This window comes from Silurus aristotelis, assembly GCF_946808225.1.
Source record: "Silurus aristotelis genome assembly, chromosome: 5".
NCBI classification, from domain to species: Eukaryota; Metazoa; Chordata; class Actinopteri; order Siluriformes; family Siluridae; genus Silurus; species Silurus aristotelis.
Window position 1 is genome coordinate 8,419,477 of NC_139578.1, and position 19,099 is coordinate 8,438,575.

Below are 19,099 nucleotides of genomic sequence, written 5' to 3' on the forward strand. Positions count from 1 at the left end.
GATCATATCATAACTGAATAATTCTAAATAATAGAAAACATGATAACAAAATGGCTGTTCTATGGATTAATATTATGTTTTGTTTTTTACAGAAATTGTTCTAGGAGCGTCAGTGGAGCAAAAAGATCTCTCCATGACAAAAGGGGAAGGCAAAAGTTTGTATATCAGCTGCAAAGTGTCTGGATTATCTAGTAGCAATTATGTTCACTGGTACCAAAAGAAAGAAGGTGAAGTTTTTACAAGGATCCTGTATGTCAAAAGTGATGGTCAAGCTATTCAAGATACTAACCATCCTGACGCCAAGGAATTTGATGTGAGAATTCAGTCTGATCAATTTGATCTAAAGATACCAAAACTGAAGAAAAGTCACTCTGCAGTTTATTACTGTGCCATCTGGGATGGTGCCACAGTGACAGTAAATATTCATTGTGTGTACAAAAACCCTGATGGTACACACCCACAAAAGGAGCTCCATGTCAACAAATTAACTGCATTTTTAAACATTTAGACTATGTAAAATAAGACTGTGGTGTTACATATTTTATTTGGTATTTACAATAAGTCTGCATTAGTGCACAAGTGGATAGAAATAAAGTTAACCATAATTGACATAGAATTGGAATAGAATATACAAACCCGATTCCAAAGAGGTTGGGACACTGTACAAATTGTAAATACAAACAGAATGCAATGATGTGGAAGTTTCAAATTTCAATATTTTATTCAGAATACAACATAGATGACATATCAAATGTTTAAACTGAGAAAATCTTTCATTTCATCATCATACGCTGATTTTTTATTTCATGGCATCAACACATCTCAAAAAAGTAGGGACAAGGACATGTTTACCACCAGTGGATTTTTTGTTCACTTTGCTAGCTTGGGGGTTTCAATTTAGCGGAAATGTATTATGCCGGAGCAGCACTTTTAAGTAGGTAGCGGATGGAGGTTAGACATGTGATCGAGGCATCTTGAGATGCATCAAGAGTGAGTCATATACAGATATGGCGGAGAGAATCCTGTAATTTTCCACAATAAAACATTGTTCAGAATCAGATAATAAATAAAAACTGAAATTAGTTAACAAGTTATGTATTCTTTCTGTGCGGCATGGTACAAATTGACCCACGGACTGCTGCCGGTCCGCAGCTCTGCAGTTGGGGCCCACTGTTTTAGAGAATAAAAAGACACAAATTGTGGAGTAGTCTGAGCAACCCTCTGCCTGACCAATCGCAACCCACAACATGCTCCACACTCACACATCCCTAATGACCCACTGCACCTATTGACAGCACCATTTCTACACTATAATCTTTATCATAACACTAGAGGAGAATGCTGGCAAAAGTATATATATATATATATATATATATATATATATATATATATATATATATATATATATATATATATATATATATATATATACACACACACACACACACACACGCACACTCACACACAGTATTGAGCAAAAGGTTTTAGGCAGGCAGACAGGTATGAAAAAATATAACAATAAAAAGATCCAGAATATTAGACCCCAAAAAATCTGCAATGTATGAACTTAGAGTAATACATTTTAATACCAATCTAAGTAGAAACAACAATTTATCAACATCTATCCATTTATTTTTATTTATTTATTTTAACATATAAGCAACCCTATTACTATGTGGCCTGAATCAATGAAAAACATTTTTTAAATACTTCTACTGCAAATGTATTGCAATGTGCTTAATATTGTTTGTTCAGTAATCATAAAATTACAAAAGCACCAAGACTGTGTTATGGTGAATGACAAGATGGCCAATCTCCACCCCTGGAAATGACATCATTAATTCATAAAGATAAAGAATCATGTTCTACAGCATTATTGCAAAAACAGCTGGTGAAATAAGAACATATTACACTTATCAGAAATGTCTATGGGCATATATGCTCTTTTACTCTTCTATTTGGTTACAGGTAGCAATCATATTACAGCACTGAAGATTTAAAGGAGAAAACATACTTTATTTAAGATGATGCCATAATGGTTTCTAAATAATAGAAATATTTACACCAAAATGGCTGTTTTAGAATTAATGTTTTTTCTTTCCACAGAAGATGTTCTGGGAGTGAAACTGGAACAAAAAGATCTCTCCATGACAAAAGAGGAAGGCAAAAGTGTGTTTATCAGCTGCAAAGTGCCCGGATTATCTAATAATGATTATGTCCACTGGTACCAAAAGAAAGAAGGTGAAGCTCTTACAAGAATCCTGTATGTCAAAAGAAGTGGTCAAGCTGTTCAAGATACTAACCATCCTGATGCCAAGGAATTTGATGTGAGGATTCAGTCCGATCAATTCGATCTAAAGATAGCAAAACTGAAGAAAAGTCATTCGGCAGTTTATTACTGCGCCAGCTGGGATGGTGCCACAGTGATGGTAAACATTTATTGTGTGTACAAAAACCCCGATGGTACAAACCCACAAAAGGAACTCTATGTCACCACATTCATTTCAAAACATATTTATTCTAGGGTTAGAGTGGGGGGGATTGATCATAAAACGCTCCCAGAACGTTTTCAAAATAATAGAAAACATGACACCAAAATGACTGTTTTATTGTGTGTATATCCGTATAAAGATATAGTGTGGGTGGTCTTTTTTGGATCTGTGTGGATCAGAACATATAGGGTTTTGAGAAACACTGCTCTCAATAATGTAGCTACACCTATGTTGAAAGGGAAAGAAAAAGAAAAACTAGCACCCTGGTATAATGATCTTTGTCACACACTTGAAATAGAGCATTTAAATGCAGGTAAGGAAAAGTCCTTTTTTACTATAAAACAGCTCTTATTTTTGCTACTAGACTTCCATTAGATACAGTAGCATGTTAACTAGAAACACAAATACCGTCAGTGGAAACAATGATTTTCTGATTTTTAATTTTCAGTAACAAAATTTGGAATATTTGACACACAAACACTTGAGAACTATTAATTTAAAGGAGGACATTTTAATTCAAATCTACTGCTAAAAATGTAACAACATCCCTGTTTTTATCCCCCATTTTATGCTTTAAATATATATTCTGATCTATAATTAAGTGACCTGAACCAATGGAAAATATTCCTCAAATTCTTCTATTGGCAAATGTTCTTAGTATTGTTTGTCCATTAATCATTAAATAACAAAGGCACCAAGTCTGGGTTAGTGGTGGATGACAAGGTGTTGAATCCCCACCCCTGGAAATGACATCATTACTTTATAAAGGAGAAGAATTGTATTCTACAGCATTCATTAAAAAACAGGTGGTGAAATAAAAGCATATTTTATTTTACAATCAAATGAAAATGTCTATACACATATACGCTCTTTTACTCTTCTGTTTAGTCACAGGTAAAGATCATATCACAGCACAAAACTAAAAAGAGAAATGACATATACAGAATGTTTTCAAAATATTAAAAAACATGATACCAAAATTTCCATTTTATCAATAAATCTTTCTTTTATTTTATTTATTCAAATATTTTTTTACAGAAGTTGTTCTGGAAGTGAAAGTGGAGCAAAAAGATCTCTCCATGACAAAAAGGGAAGACAAAACTGTAAGTATCAGCTGCAAAGTGCCCGGATTATCTGACAGCAATTATGTCCACTGGTACCAAAAGAAAGAAGGTGAAGCTCTTACAAGGATCCTGTATGTTAAAAGAGATGGTCAAGCTGTTTATGATACTAACCATCCTGACGCCAAGGAATTTGAAGTGAGGACCCAGTCTGATCACTTTGATCTAAAGATACCAAAACTGAAGAAAAGTCACTCTGCAGTTTATTACTGTGCCAGGTGGGATGCTACCACAGTGTCGGTAATCATTCATTGTGTGTACAAAAACCCTGATGGTACACAACCACAAAAGGACCTCTATGCCAACAAATTAATTTTAACACATGCACTAGCTCATGAGATAACTCAAAACTCAAACTCAAAATGTAAAAATAGATCTGACTGTCAGTTGTGATTTGGATCAGACAGTAATTATATATAACATAATTTAACCATCTGATGAGTTATTTCAATCCCAATTAAATAAAACAAATGCAACAATAACCAAGAAAAACTCTCTAAAATGAATTGAGCGGAAGAGCACACCATTGAGTGAGCCCATGCTTTCTAAGTTAGACCCATTCTCTTTCTTACTCTCAACATCAAGCCCCTACAAACACTATCAAACTAGATAGCACACATGTCCAGGATTTCCATGTCCCACCAGTTCCTGCTAGACACAGGAAGCATTGTCAACTTGGTTGTTAATACATATTTGATCATTTCTGGTCATATTTGCATAAGGATGTCTGGAAGTTCTCCACTTCCAGGGGGACCAAAAAAGTGAGTTTACATTAGTAATTGGGTTTGCACCTGAATTACATATGCCTTTACTCATTGAAAGAAACTTGCCATTGTTCCTCACAGACCTTGCTGCAACCAAGAGGGCCATGGCAAACGGGAGACTGATTCCAAGCCTGCTCAGTGGACAAGGGCAATTTTGCTTGGGAAGAGAACAAGAATGACCATTTGAAACACTGTTGGGGACAAGTGCTACAGGTTAAAGGAGAAAACCAAAAGGGTAACCAGGCTTTGCTTGCATCATACAGTGCATCCCGAAAGTATTCACAGTGATTCACCTTTTCCACATATTTTTTAATGTTATAGCCTTATTTAAAAAAAAAAAATTATTAAATTCATTCTTGTCCAAACAAACAATACACCTTAATGACAACGTTAAAGTAGCATGTTTGAAACCTATAAAAATATAATAAAAGGTATAAAAAAAATATATATTTTTTTTTAAATCGCATGTACATAAGTGTTCAGTCTTCGCTCAATACTTATAGTCTTAGTCTTTTTGAGTATGATGCTACAAGCTTGGCACACATACAAAGAGCTCTGGAGCGGGTTTTCATCAATCTCTGTACAGTGTTGCATTTACCTTTCCCTCAATCCTGACTAGTCCCCCAGTTCCTGCTGCTTTAAACATCCCCACAGCATGATGCTGCCACCACCATGCTTCACTGTAGGGATGGTATTGGCCAGGTGATGAGCAATGCCTGATTTCCTCCAGACTTGACACTTGCCATTCAAGCTTAAGAGCTCAATCTTTGTTTCTCATGGTCTGAGAGTCGTTCTGGTACCTTTTGGCAAACTCCAGGCAGGATTTTACTGAGAAGTATCATCTGTCTGGCCACTCTATGATACAGGCCTGATTGGTGGAGTGCTGCAGAGGTGGTTGTTCTTCTGGAAGGTTCTCCTCTCTCCACAGAGAAATGCTGGAGCTCTTTCAAAGTGACCATCAGGTACTTGGTCACCTCACTGACTAAGGTGGTGGTGGTTCTTCCATTTATGTATGATGGAGGTCACTGTATTCATTGGGACCTTCAGTGCTGCAGATATTTTCCTCTTTCCTTCCCCAGGTCTGTGTCTTGATACAATCCTGTCTTTGAAGTCTACAGACAATTCCTTGGACTTCATTGCTCCGTTTAAGCTCTGACATGCACTGTTAACTGTGGGACCTTATACTGACAGGCGTGTGCCTTTCCAGTAATGTCCAATCAACTGAATTTCCCACAGGTGGACTCCAATCAAACATTTCAAGAATGATCAGTGGAAACAGGATACACCTGAGCTAAATTTTGAGTGTCATGGCAAAGGCTGTAAATACTTATGTACATGTAATTTTATTTATAAATTTTTTAATTAGAAAGATTTTAAACTAACTTCTTTTATGTTGTCATTATGGGGTATTGTTTGTCTAATTTTGAGAGAAATAATGAATGAAAACCATTTTGGAATAATGCTATAACATTACAAAATGTGTAAAAAGTGAAGAGCTGTAAATTATTTTAGGATGCACTGTATTTTCATATGATTGGAAAAACTGGGATGTACTTCTGCTGTATGTTCCCCTTCAGGAACTCGAGCTGCGTCGAAACACTATGGGAACGCCCCTGTGTTGTCCACGCTCTGAACCACGTGTGAAATCTAGCCAATAGGCAAGTTGAAGTAAGCGCTTTGTGTGTGTTATCTGTGCAGTCATGAGCTTAAATGCAGGCAGAATTCAGTCTGCGTGTTTCCTGCTTGCCCTGATTCAATTCAGAGGGGGGGGGTGCACGCAGCCGATGTTTTGTTTGCTTAGCATAGGAGCGTGCTTAGTCGGCTCTAGAGGGTATCGGTTGTTAGCATTTTAGCCGTGTGGCTATACGCTCCCAGCTGCGAGCCGAGCTGAGCTCCCGTTCCCCGGGGATTGTGCTCGTTTGGCGGTTCCTTCTCCGGTGAGTGTGATGCGGTGCTACATATTTCTTCCTCTGAGGTGTGAGGATTTTTGGAGAGTGCTCTCCAAGGTAAGCGCTCTCCCTCGCGGCCTCGGCACTCGAAGGTATCGGCTGTTAGCATTTTAGCCGTGTGGCTATGCGCTCCCGGCTGCTAGCCGAGCTCCCGTTCCCCAGGGAGAGTGCTCGTTTGGAAACGTTTCTTTTCCCGGTGTGGGTGACGCGGTGCTCCGTACTTCTTCCTCCGAGGTGGGAGAAATTTCGGAAAATTCGGGGAAGCATGCCTGGTGGCTGCTTCTTCTCCCGGTGCGGGCAGCGCAGTGTTGCATGTCTCTCTCTCCAAGGAGGATGAGATGATGGATGCTAGCCTGTGGACTCCTCACAGCCTGTGCTGTACGTGGAGCTCCTTGAGGTCATGGCATGGGCCGGGTCCACAGCCTTAGCGCCTTCCCTGAGCTGCGCACTGAGGTGTCTGGGTCCTGGGAGGCCTGTGTGCGTGCGTGCTTTTCCGATGTTTCTCGCTGTGCGCGAATGTTATTGGAGCTTAGTAGCGCAGCTACGGGATGATTCCGCTTGCGGTGGAGATGCTAGCTAGCTGTCTCTCCCTGAGTGCTGCATCTATGACGGCTACCGGTTTGCCTACGAAGAGCCGCTTGGCTCTGGTAGGTAGGGCTATGCAGCCGGTCAGGCTGCGGGTTGCTTCCACGCGATGTGTGTTGCAGGCATACCAGGCTGGCCTGCTATGGGGACGATGTGAGCTTCCTTCTGTGTGCCACAGTGACCCCTCCTGGCCTGACCTGGTAACGCTGTAGGTGAGGGCGATTGCTGGCGGGTTCAGGAGACCGCGGTGGCGTTTCAGTGGTAGTTCCTCACTGCTTCGATGGGGCTGCTCGGCGGTGAGAGAGGGTTGCCACCCGATTCCCGCGGGGAGGTCCTAGGGGGCCCCTGGTGACACTCTTAGCCCGAGGACGACCTGAGGATTGTCCTCACCTCTAGTGAATGGACTGTGGTGCGTAAGCCTGATAGCTTGCATCTTGGAGGGCGGTCTGCACCTCATGCTACGGTGCCCGTCCCTCACCGGCACTACCGGGAGGTCGGTCTGTCGGCCCTGCCACAGGGTGTTCGGGACACTGCCTTCCCCCAGTGGTTAACTCCCTTATTCCACCCGAAAGTTTGTTGCGGATGGGGGTCATCCGCCGCTTCTCAGGAGGCTTCAACGGCCGCAGTACGCTGCTCCTGCCATTCGGGTTCAGGAGGACTGTCTGCCAGCCCTGCCACGGGTCATGTTCAGGGCGCAGCTTTCTCCAGCGGTTTGCTCCTTGTATTCCGCCCGTATGATCGCTGCGGATGGGAGATCCGCCGTCTATCAGAAGGTGTAGTCGGCTGCAGAGACCGCTCCGGCCGCTCTGAGTGGGTCAGGGGCCAGCCCCAAGGGGTTGGTTCTTCCTGTGGAAACTTTCTGTCAGTCTGGAGGGCTGCCAGGAGTCTCTCGGGGGTCCTGCATACAGTGGAAAAGGGCTGCGCGATTCAGTTTGCATCTTCTCCTCCCCGGTTCAATGGGGTGTGTCCCACCCTGGTGGGACCCGTGCAGGCTCTGGTCCTGGGTCAGGAGGTCCGTGCTCTCCTGTGGAAACAGGCCATCGAGGTGGTTCCCTCCTCCTTGTTCAGAGAGTTAGGCTGCTACAGCCCGTGCTTCATTGTTCCGAAGAAGGATGGCGGGTTGCATCCCATTCTGGATCTCCACTCCTTGAACCACTCACTTTTAAGGTTTGGATTCAGGTTTCTCATTTAGAGAGGTCGTGTCTCAGGTCGAGTCCGAGGACTGATTTGTCATACGTTAGATCTGGTGGTCGCATGCTTCCACGCAGCCATCCTTCACCACACACTAGAGGTTCCTGAGGTTGCTTTCGGCGCAAAGCTTACCAATATCGGTCCTTCTGTTCGGCCTAGCGCTCTCACCCCGTGCCTTCACAGAGTGCGTGAACGCGGCACTGACCCCGCTGCAGCTTTAGGGCATCCGCATTTTGTATTATATCGACGATTGGTTGATGTTGGCTCGTTAGAGCACCAGGCAGTTCGGCATTAAGATGCTGTTCTCGCCTGCATGAAGGTACTGGGGTTCAGACTGAAACGCCGGGTAGAGTGTACTTTCTCCAGCACGGAGAACCACTTTCTCGGCGTGGTGTGGGACTCGGCCAGGTTGCGGGCACGGTTGTCTCCCGCCCAGTTTGAAGTCATCCTCACCACAGTCAGGAGGGTAGGAGCAGTTCCAGAGGCTGCTGGGTCTCATGGCGGCAGCGTCCAGTGTATTTCCACTCGGCCTTCTCCGCATGAGGTCCCTCCAGTGGTGGCTCCAGGGCAGGAGGGTTCTTCCCCAGAGGGAGTCTGTATCGTACCATCAAGGTCTCATGGTGTGCCCTTTGAGCCTTGGTTGCATGGAAGGACCCTTCGTTCTGTCCCGAGGCCCCGTTTTAGGGACTCCTTGTCATCGCGTAATGCTAACGACGGACGCTTCCCTCACGGGGTGGGGAGCGGTCATGAGTGGCCACTCGGCCCAGGGTCTGTGGAGCGGCCCACGTCTCTCGTGGCACATAGATTGCCGGGAGATGCTGGCAGTGTTTTGGGGTTACAACACTTCCTCCCAGTCATGAGAGATCACCATGTGTTGGTCCGCATGGACAATACTGCGGTGGTCTCATACATCAACCACCAGGGGGGCAGTTGCCTCGTCCCGCCTGGAGTTTGCCCCCTGGCATGGCCAGAGTGTTTCTTTACACGAGGCTGGGTGCTCCAATACGATGTGTCGTGTTACAGGCATTCTGCCCTCCTCTGTTTATAGCCCCTGACCAGGGGTTACAAGGCCCGGCTGTGTCCAGTGCGAGCACTGGGTGCTTATCTTCAAAGGACGAGTCCTTGGAGGTGTTCGTCTGCTGTGGCCTTGATAGGGCGGGTCTCCTGGCCAATGGGCGGACGTTAAGCAGGTGTGTAGCGGATGCCATCCTTTCAGCTGCGAGTCCTGGTCCCCGCTCCGATCGGGGTCAGGGCTCGCTCCACCTGAGTGTGGCGGCCTCTACGGCTGGGTCCGCTGGAGTGTCACTCCAGGACATCTGTGACGCTGCGGGTTGGTCCACCCCACTGACTTTTGTCAGGTTCTATGGCCTTGACCTCAGAGCCAACCCCAGGCTCCTCTGTCCTACGTGCTGGTGCCGAGGCCCTCACTCTCTCTGCAGGGTCTGGTCAGTGTGGCGTGATTGGACACTCGTTCCCATAGCATTTCGACGCAGCTCGAGTTCCTCTAGTTCCCAGAGGAAATGAGACGCTGCGTCCCCATGCCACACTCCCTGCATCCCTGCGGCACTTACCTTCTCTCTTTGCAGAAGCTAATGTCGCTACCACCGCACAGCCATCTTGTAGCTTCCTGGTTTACGCTACGTCACCTGTCTATGACATCATGGCTTGCCTATTGGCTAGATTTCACACGTGGTTCAGAGCATGGACAACGCAGGGTGTTCCCATAGCGTTTCGACGCAGCGTCTCGTTCCCTCGGGGAACTAGGGTTACGTCCGTAACCTAGACACGTTCTTTTTGTGATCCATGAAACCCCACAGCCATCCACAGACAACACCCCAAATAGAAGGACACCTAAAAAAATACAAGACATGGCCAATCTAGCCTGAGAGGAGCAGGCCGTGCAACTACAACTGACTAGCCTCACCCTGCAAGTTCCAGGTCACAACTGCCAGCACAAAGCACAAGTCTCTTGATTAAAAAGTCACCAAGATTCTACATCACAGCATTATTAGTGAGACCATTGTGCCAGCTGCATCATGGTCTTAAATTCTGACTGAAGCCTTTGGTTTTGTAATAAATTCTGGACAATGAATCAGGTGTTCAAGTTTGACAGCTACCTTTCCCCTGAGTGTACAACTCAATAGAACACCTCTGGATAGCCCAGTCTATCTTGACTATTGATTATAATTATATATGCATTCTGACACATTCTGTTCTTATTTCTGACTAAAGTGATTTCAGCAATGTCCTCTGTCTGCTGTGTACCATGGCCAAGACTCCGAACCCCTGCTACCCACTAAAGATTCACAGACTTTACACCATTGTTGTACCTTATTCCTGTAACTCATTGTTAGTTGACAGCAACTGTCACCATGCTCCACCTGAACACATTCCCCATGATACACTGCACCTGGAGATGGTGCACAATGATAAAAAAGGGGAAACAAAAACAACATACAAAAACTTGAAAGACTTAATGTTGGCAGCTAAACTGAAGATTTAAAAATGGTTAGATTAATTGTAAGTAATAGAATCAAAAATATATTAGGAGTAAATTTGGATTCTCTTCCTGACATTATACACAGGGAAAAAACTATATACCATTTATTGGGTCACCTGACCTTTCCTACTATATGTGGTTCTATAACCAAACTGTTATCACAAAGGTGGAGGCACTCAATTGTATAGGACGTCTTTAGATTGCATTCAACTTGAATTTGGAAACCCAAACCTGTTTCAGCATGGCAATGCCCCTGTGGCTATAGGGTGATGCTAAGGTGCAAGAGATGCTAGCTAACTATCTCTCCCTCGGTATAGCATCATCGATAAGGCCCCGGTACTGCCTACTAAACCGTTGAGACGGTCCTAGTAGGCAAGGCTTACACGGCAGCGGGTCAGGCTGCGGGTTGCCTCCACATGAGTGTGCTGCAGGCATACCGGGCTGACCTGCTACGAGAAATGGGCGAGGGATTCAGCTCTGCAGCTGACAATTTAAGGAGTTTCATCACGCTGCGACCTAACCCTTAGGGCCACCAAGGAATGGCGGGCCAACCTAAGGGTGGTCCTTTCCTTTAACAAATGGGCAGTGGTGCAGCGGCCCTGACAATCAGAAGGGCGGTGGAGAAGGGTGGTGTACACCTCATTATACGGTGCCCGTACCTCCTCGACACCACCAGCAGGCCCAGCTTTAAGCTCTGCCACAGGATTTGCTTCATAGCACAGTCGCCCTCCAGTGGGTGTCTCCTTCCAGCCTGAGAGATCGCTGCGGATGGAGGGGACCTGTCACTGTTCAGAAAGCATCCACAGCTGCAGGGCATTGCTCCAGCCATTCTGAGAGGGTCAGAAACCAGCCTCCCCTAGGCAGGGACTGGTCAGTATGGCGTGATTGGACACTCGTTCCCAAAGCGTTGGGACGCAGCTTGAGTTCCAGAGGGAACAAGACACTGAGTCAACAGGCCATACTCCCTGCATTCCTGCAGCGCTTATCTTCTCTTTTTCCAGAAGCTAATGTTGCTCTATTGTTTACCCATTTTGTAGCTTCCTGGTTTTGCGACGTTGTCCGCTGATGACGTCACGACTGGCCAATTGGCCCGATTTTACACGTGATTCAAGTGTGGACAACACGAGGTGTTCCCAAAGCGTTGGTTTGCATCGTCTTGGTCTCTCAGGGAACTAGTGTTACATACGTAACTTAGAGACGTTTACATGCTTTGGAGAGGATGATCTTGAGTGGCCTGCTATAGAGCTCTGCTCTCATCCCTACTAAACACCTTTGGAATAAATTGGAATGCTGATTGCACCCCAGGTCTCCTCACCTACATCAGTACCTGCCTTTCATACTACCCTTGTGGTTAATCAACACAAACACAACACAGCACACTCCAAAATCTAGTGGCACAAATTGGGACCAATGCGGAATGCAATGCTCAACATCACATACCATACTTACGAAGAGGTGACCCAAAACTTTTGGCAATAGAGTGTATTTTAGATCCACTTTGCTTTATATACATACACACGCACACACACACACACACACACACACACACACACACACACACACACACACACACACACACACACAGTACCATGCATTTTAGGCAAGCAGGCAGGTGTGAAAAAATGTAGCAGTGTCAACTTTACACACATATCTAAAACGTATGAACATCTATCCATTTTATTGAATTATTTTTACATATAACCAAACCTATGCACCTGATCAAAGGTTTGCTTATACAGTGGAACCCTGTTGTACGAGCAACCTATTGTACCTATTGTTGTTTGACGTAGCTTCCTGTGACGTAGCTTCCTGTGTTTGACTTGTTTGCCGCGAGTTACGTGTTTGTATCTCTCTCGGCGTCTTTCAAACAAACTTTGCTATCTATCCATCCGTTTTTCCTCTTTTAATAATCCTTAATTGTTTTTGTCTTCCTGACTTGTGCCTGTAGTTAGTTAACTCGACTATAACTAGTGTTGTTTATATTTATTTTCTCTCACTCACATCTCTGTATAATAAATCTGTTCGTGACGATAAGCACTATGCCGGTTGTTTGTCTGCATTCGAGCACAGGTGAGGACTCGTTCGAGTTGCAAACGGTGGCGTTGGAGATGGAGGCATTGGAGAAACAGATTCGCGAGCTGCATGTAAAGCATGACCGGCTGCGAGAGCGGAAAGCGGCGCTGGAACCTAACGCTCCCAGCACATCAACTCCGCGTGCTTCTTTGCCCAGGCCCAGCGCACCTACAACTCCGGCACCGGTGCAACATGGACCCTGGATGCGACCGCGGCGGAAGAGACAAGCCAAGCCCCGATCGAGGACGTCTCCACCTCCACCACCGGCCTTCGAGATCTCGACCGAGAACCGCTTCGTCCCCCTCCGCGAGACGGAACGCGACACTGTTATTCTCGGAGATTCCATCGTCCGGCATGTCCGCGCTACCCGAGCTAAAGGTAAGGTGCACACTCGCTGTTTTCCTGGTGCTCGTGTTCTGGATGTCGCTGCGCAGGTACCCGCGATCCTGAACGAGAACTTCGGAGCGGTTGTTCTCCATGCCGGATCAAACGACACCAGGCTGCGGCAAACGGAGATCTTAAAGAGGGACTTCAGGATCCTGGTGGAGACGGTACGCAGCACATCACCCACAACGAGGATCATTGTGTCAGGACCTCTTCCCACTTACCAGCGAGGGGCTGAGAAGTTTAGTAGACTTTTAGCTCTAAATGAATGGTTACAGTCATGGTGTCGAGAACATAAACTTCTCTTTGTTAATAACTGGAACTGTTTCTGGGAGCGTCCTAGGTTCTTCCGCCCTGATGGCCTGCACCCCAGCAGAGTTGGAGCAGCAGTGCTATCAGATAACATCTCTAGGATACTACACACCATCTGACTGGTAAGACATCAAGAAATCTTCAACTATAAGAACACGCATACTACAGACCAAATAGTTACAAGTTCACACACAGCCCAGTTTATAGAAACCGTATCTATTCCTCGTGTAGTAAAACCAAGAATTACATACACAAGATCCAGAAATAATCTTATTGCAGTTAAAACTGAAAAATGCCAGATAAACAAACACAACAAAGTTCTAAAGTTCGGTCTTTTAAACATTAGATCACTTGCACCCAAAGCACTGATTGTAAATGAGATGATCACAGATAATAATCTCGATGCACTCTGTCTCACTGAGACCTGGATTAAACCAGGTGATTATATGGGTCTAAACGAGTCGACACCATCAGGATATGTTTATAAGCATGAGCCCCGTCAGACTGGTCGTGGGGGGGGTGTAGGAACCATTTATAGTGCTTCTCTTAATGTTAGTCAGAGATTAGGATTCAGCTTTAAATCATTTGAAGTGCTCGTTCTTAAAATTGCACTTTCAGAGATGCATAGAAAACTCGCTCTGGTCACCGTGTACAGACCCCCAGGACCCTACGCTGATTTTCTTCATGAGTTTGCTTGTTTTCTCTCAGACCTCCTGATCAGCTTTGATAAAGTGCTGCTTGTAGGAGATTTTAATATTCATGTAGATGATGAAAACGATGCCCTAGGATTATCATTTGTCGATTTACTAAACTCTTTTGGAGTTAAACAAAACGTCACCAGACCAACCCACCGTTTTAACCACACACTAGACTTAATAATATCCCACGGAGCAGACGTCACTGATATAAATATTTTACCTCAGAATGATGACATCACAGACCATTATCTCCTACTGTACACACTACCGGTAGAGCAGATTAACCGTGTTTCACCACGGTATCGACTTGGTAGGACTATTATTCCAACCACTAAGGACAGATTCATAAATAACCTGCCTGATTTATCTCAGTTTCATATTAAACCCATAACTGCTGATCATCTTGATGAGATGGCAAACAACATAGACCTTATCCTCACTAGCACTTTAGACACTGTTGCCCCCATCCGGTTAAAAAAGGTTCGAGAACAAGCACCTGCACCTTGGTATAATAGTCATACGCATGCCCTAAAGAGAACAGCACGTAATCTGGAGAGAAAATGGAGGAAAACTAAATTGGAGGTATTTAGAATTGCGTATAAAGACAGTATGCTTAGCTACAGACAGGCGCTAAAAGCTGCTAGAGCTAAACACCTGAGCAAACTCATAGAAAATAACAAAAACAACCCCAGGTTCCTTTTCAGTACAGTCGCTAAATTAACAACAAATCAGGGATCTGAAAAATGTGTTCCATCACAGTTTAGTAGTGAGGACTTTATGAATTTCTTCACTGAAAAAATAGATAACATTAGAAAAACAATTGTGGCAGTTCAACCTCTGACAGCATCTCCCGACACAATCGTACTTACAACCCCACAACTACACTGTTTTACATGTATAGGACAGGAAGAGCTGTATGATGCTATTATGAAAGCTAAATCAACAACATGTCAGTTAGATCCAATTCCCACTAAACTACTGAAGGAAGTGTTATATACAGCTGGTGAGCCTCTTTTAAATATTATTAACTCCTCACTATCGTTAGGTCATGTCCCTAAATCCCTCAAGTTAGCAGTTATTAAGCCCCTCATTAAAAAACCTAATCTGGATCCAAACACGCTATCGAATTACAGACCAATTTCAAATCTCCCATTTATGTCTAAGATTTTAGAAAAGATTGTCGCTGCCCAGCTATGTAACCACTTGCAGGAGAACAATATCTTTGAAGAGTTTCAGTCAGGTTTTAGGCCCCATCATAGCACAGAAACTGCTCTAGTTAAAATCACTAACGACCTGTTTTTAGCTTCAGACCAAGGCTACATCTCCCTATTAGTTTTACTAGATCTTAGTGCTGCGTTCGACACTATAGATCATGATCTTCTCCTCGATCGCTTACAGAATTACATCGGTATTCAGGGACAGGCATTAAGCTGGTTTAAATCCTACCTGTCCAATCGTTACCATTTCGTAGATTTAAATGGAGAGCTATCCAGGATAATGCTAGTAAATTATGGCGTGCCACAAGGGTCAGTTCTGGGACCCCTGCTTTTTACAATATACATGCTTCCATTAGGAAATATTATTAGAAGGCATGGAATTAGCTTCCATTGTTATGCTGATGATACCCAGCTATATATTTCATCCAAACCAGGCGATACAGCTCAACTAGCTCGCATAACTGAGTGTGTTGAAGAAATAAGAGATTGGATGACCCATAACTTTCTGCTATTAAATTCTGATAAAACGGAGATTTTGCTCATCGGCCCAAAAAATAGTACACAGAAGCTCCAGCATCTCAGCCTGCATTTAGACGGTTGTTCTGTAACTACTAGTTCAACGGTAAAAGACCTGGGAGTTATTTTAGACAGCAACTTATCTTTTAAAAATCACATCAATCAAGTTACAAAAACAGCCTTCTTTCACCTTAGAAATATTTCTAAGCTAAGAAATATGTTATCTATATCTGATGCAGAGAAGCTCGTCCATGCGTTTATGACCTCTAGAATAGACTACTGTAATGCATTACTAGGTGGATGTCCTGCATCATTAATAAACAAGCTTCAGTTAGTTCAGAATGCAGCAGCAAGAGTTCTTACTAGGTCAAGAAAATACGATCATATAACCCCAATCTTATCGTCCCTACACTGGCTTCCTATTAAGTTTCGAATAGACTACAAACTACTGCTACTCACTTATAAAGCACTAAATGGTTTGGCTCCCATGTATCTATCCAGTCTCTTAACACGCTACAATCCGTCATGCTCCCTGAGATCTCAAAACTCTGGGCTTCTAGTAGTTCCTAGAATAGCAAAGTCCACTAAAGGCGGTAGAGCATTTTCACATTTAGCTCCTAAACTCTGGAATAGTCTTCCTGACAGTGTTCGGGGTTCAGATACACTCTCCCAGTTTAAGTGCAGATTAAAAACATATCTTTTTAGCAAAGCCTACACATAACACACATCACACACATCACATCACAACCTTGTGCTCCAGAACATCTGATCACATGCACATTATCAACTTGTGCTGTTAATATCATGAACAGCAGCTACGCTAATTCCTCTCCACTGCTTCTCTTTCTCTCCCCATCCCGAGGCATCCTGAGGTTTGGCCAGCTCCAGTCACGTCCCACCTCGTGAAGATTATGGACCTATGGATGATCATGGAGAAGTAGATGCCGAGTGTTTAAAGGCCCTGGCATGGAGAAGCTGATGCTGGATTTATGATGATCACAAATTGTTCTGTATTGTTGAAAGATTTATGACCAAACTTTTGATGTCACCCATATGAGGATGGGTTCCCCTTTGAGTCTGGTTCCTCTCAAGGTTTCTTCCTCATATCATCTAAGGGAGTTTTTCCTTGCCACTGTCGCCACGGCTGCTCATCAGGGACAAACGCACACCATTCACCTTCACTGTTGTTTTCTGTAAAGCTGCTTTGAGACAATGTCTGTTGTGAAAAGCGCTATACAAATAAACTTGACTTGACTTGACTTGACTTGTACGAGCAAACGGAGATACGAGCAAACTCGCTCGCAAAATTTTACCCTGTTTCACAAGCAAATCTCGAAGGCACGAGCAAACTCATGCTGCCGGTTCCCCGTTTTCGGGCGGAGGCTCGCATCAGTCGCTAAGTTGATGACGTATCACTCGGTCGCTCTCGTTGTTCAGTGCAGCAAAAACGTAACTGTGGCAGCAGGGGCGTGGCCGAATGGTGGTTTGTGAATGGAGGGTGGGTCTGGGAGCAGATAGGCAGGGGATTGCCTCACCTGAAGATAATCTGTTCTCGCTTATCCAGTGATCGGAGGGTGCATTTAAGGGGGAGACCGCGTGTGTGTGTGTGTGTGTGTGTGTGTGTGTGTGTGTGTGTGTGTGTGTGTGTGTGTGTGCGTGCGTCAGAGACGTGCTGCGTGGGGCACTAAGCAGACTGACACAAAAAAAACTAATAAAAGTGGATGTGAAGCCTTTGCACCTGACCTTTTGTGGCGCTCTCCCACAGTAACTTTTTTTAGTTTTATATTTTTATTTCACTAGAAATCTTGAAAAATGTCTCCCAAGAAAATCAGTGATAGTGCTGTGAAAACGAAAGTAAATAGAATTACATGGAAACCGAGAAGGTTATGAGCGTTTTGTGCGTCTCACACATGCAATCAACCACTACCACATGAGTAAGTGTTAAATTATGTTTATATTACGGTCATTTGCTGTGTATTTGTTTTTAAAAAATAGGCTACAAATGCAGAAATAAGCGTTCGGATGAGATCTCGGAATGGATTAAATCACTTGTACATTCATTCCTATGGGAAAAATCAGTTCGAACATACGAGCAAATGGACACACGAGCAATTTTCAAGAACGAATTATCCTCGTACAACGGGGTTCCACTGTATGTAAAAATAATTCAATAAAATGAAGAGATGTTCAGAATCTCTTATATATCATATCATAATCTCACATAAATCAATGAAAATTATTTCTTAACTACATCTAATCTTGCAACTTTTTTAGTTTTGTTTGTTCATTAATAATTTAATAATAAATGCACTGAGGCTTGCCCAATAGTGGACGACAAGATGACAAACTCCACCCCAGGAAATGACATCATTACTTTATAAAGGAAAAAAATAATATTCTACACCATTAATTCAAAAACAGGCAGTAAAATAAGAACATATTTTATTTTACAAAATGTTTATAGGCATATACGCTGTTTTATTCTTCTATTTGGGCAGAGGTAAAAATCATATTACAGCACTAAACTGAAAAAGGGGAAAAACATGTATTAAGATGCTGCCAGATTGTTTTCAAAATTATAGAAAACATGCCTGTTTTATGGATTAATGATTTCTTTTGATTTTACAGATGTGCTGGGAGTGAAACTGGAGCAAAAAGATCTTTCCTTGACAAAAGAGGAAGGCAAAACAGTGTTTATCAGTTGCAAAGTGACCGGATTATCTGATAGCAATTATGTTCACTGGTACCAAAAGAAAGAAGGTGAAGCTCTTACAAGGATCCTGTATGTTAATAAAGTTGGTCACGTTCTTTATGATACTAACCATCCTGATACAAAGAAATTCGAAATGAGAATCCTGTCTGATCAATTTGATCTAAAGATAGCAAAACTGTAGAAAAGTCACTCTGCAGTTTATTACTGCGCCAGCTGGGAAAGCTCCCACAGTCACAGTAAATATTTACTGTGTGTACAAAAACCCAGAATGTACAAACCTACAAAAGGAACTCTATGCCACCCAATGTATTTTAACATATTTTTATTCTGATATGCACTAGCTCAAGTTTTAACGTTAAACCATGAGAGTTAAAAAATAAGACTTTGGGGTTACACATTCTATTTAAACTTAACAACAAAGCTGCATCAGTACACATGTTGACAAAAATAAAGTGGATTTAAAATAGAATTGGAATATAATATATTTACTGCTGCAATTTATCAAGTTTAAACTCAAAACTTTAAAAAAAGATCTGACTGTCAGTTGTAATTTGGTTCAGTGTATAACCAATTATATTCTAACA

At 43.4% G+C, this 19,099-nt stretch overlaps 1 protein-coding gene across 18 annotated transcripts in view; it reads left to right on the forward strand.

The window, feature by feature from the left end:
- Nucleotides 1–19,099, forward strand: part of LOC310726343 (immunoglobulin lambda-1 light chain-like) — a 103,069-nt gene that overhangs the window by 53,457 nt on the left and 30,513 nt on the right. For 2 of the 18 annotated variants that reach the window (XM_083541827.1, XM_083541831.1), the window contains exon 2: nucleotides 93–401. The exons of 12 other annotated variants lie outside the window; for them this stretch is intronic. In XM_083541827.1, coding sequence (XP_083397953.1) covers nucleotides 93–401 — 309 coding nt within the window. Of the gene's footprint in view, nucleotides 1–92; nucleotides 402–1,871; nucleotides 1,969–2,106; nucleotides 2,430–3,272; nucleotides 3,387–3,530; nucleotides 3,854–19,099 lie in introns of those variants that run through there. 4 more of the 18 variants (XM_083541835.1, XM_083541839.1, XM_083541837.1 and 1 more) reach the window with 4 other exon arrangements.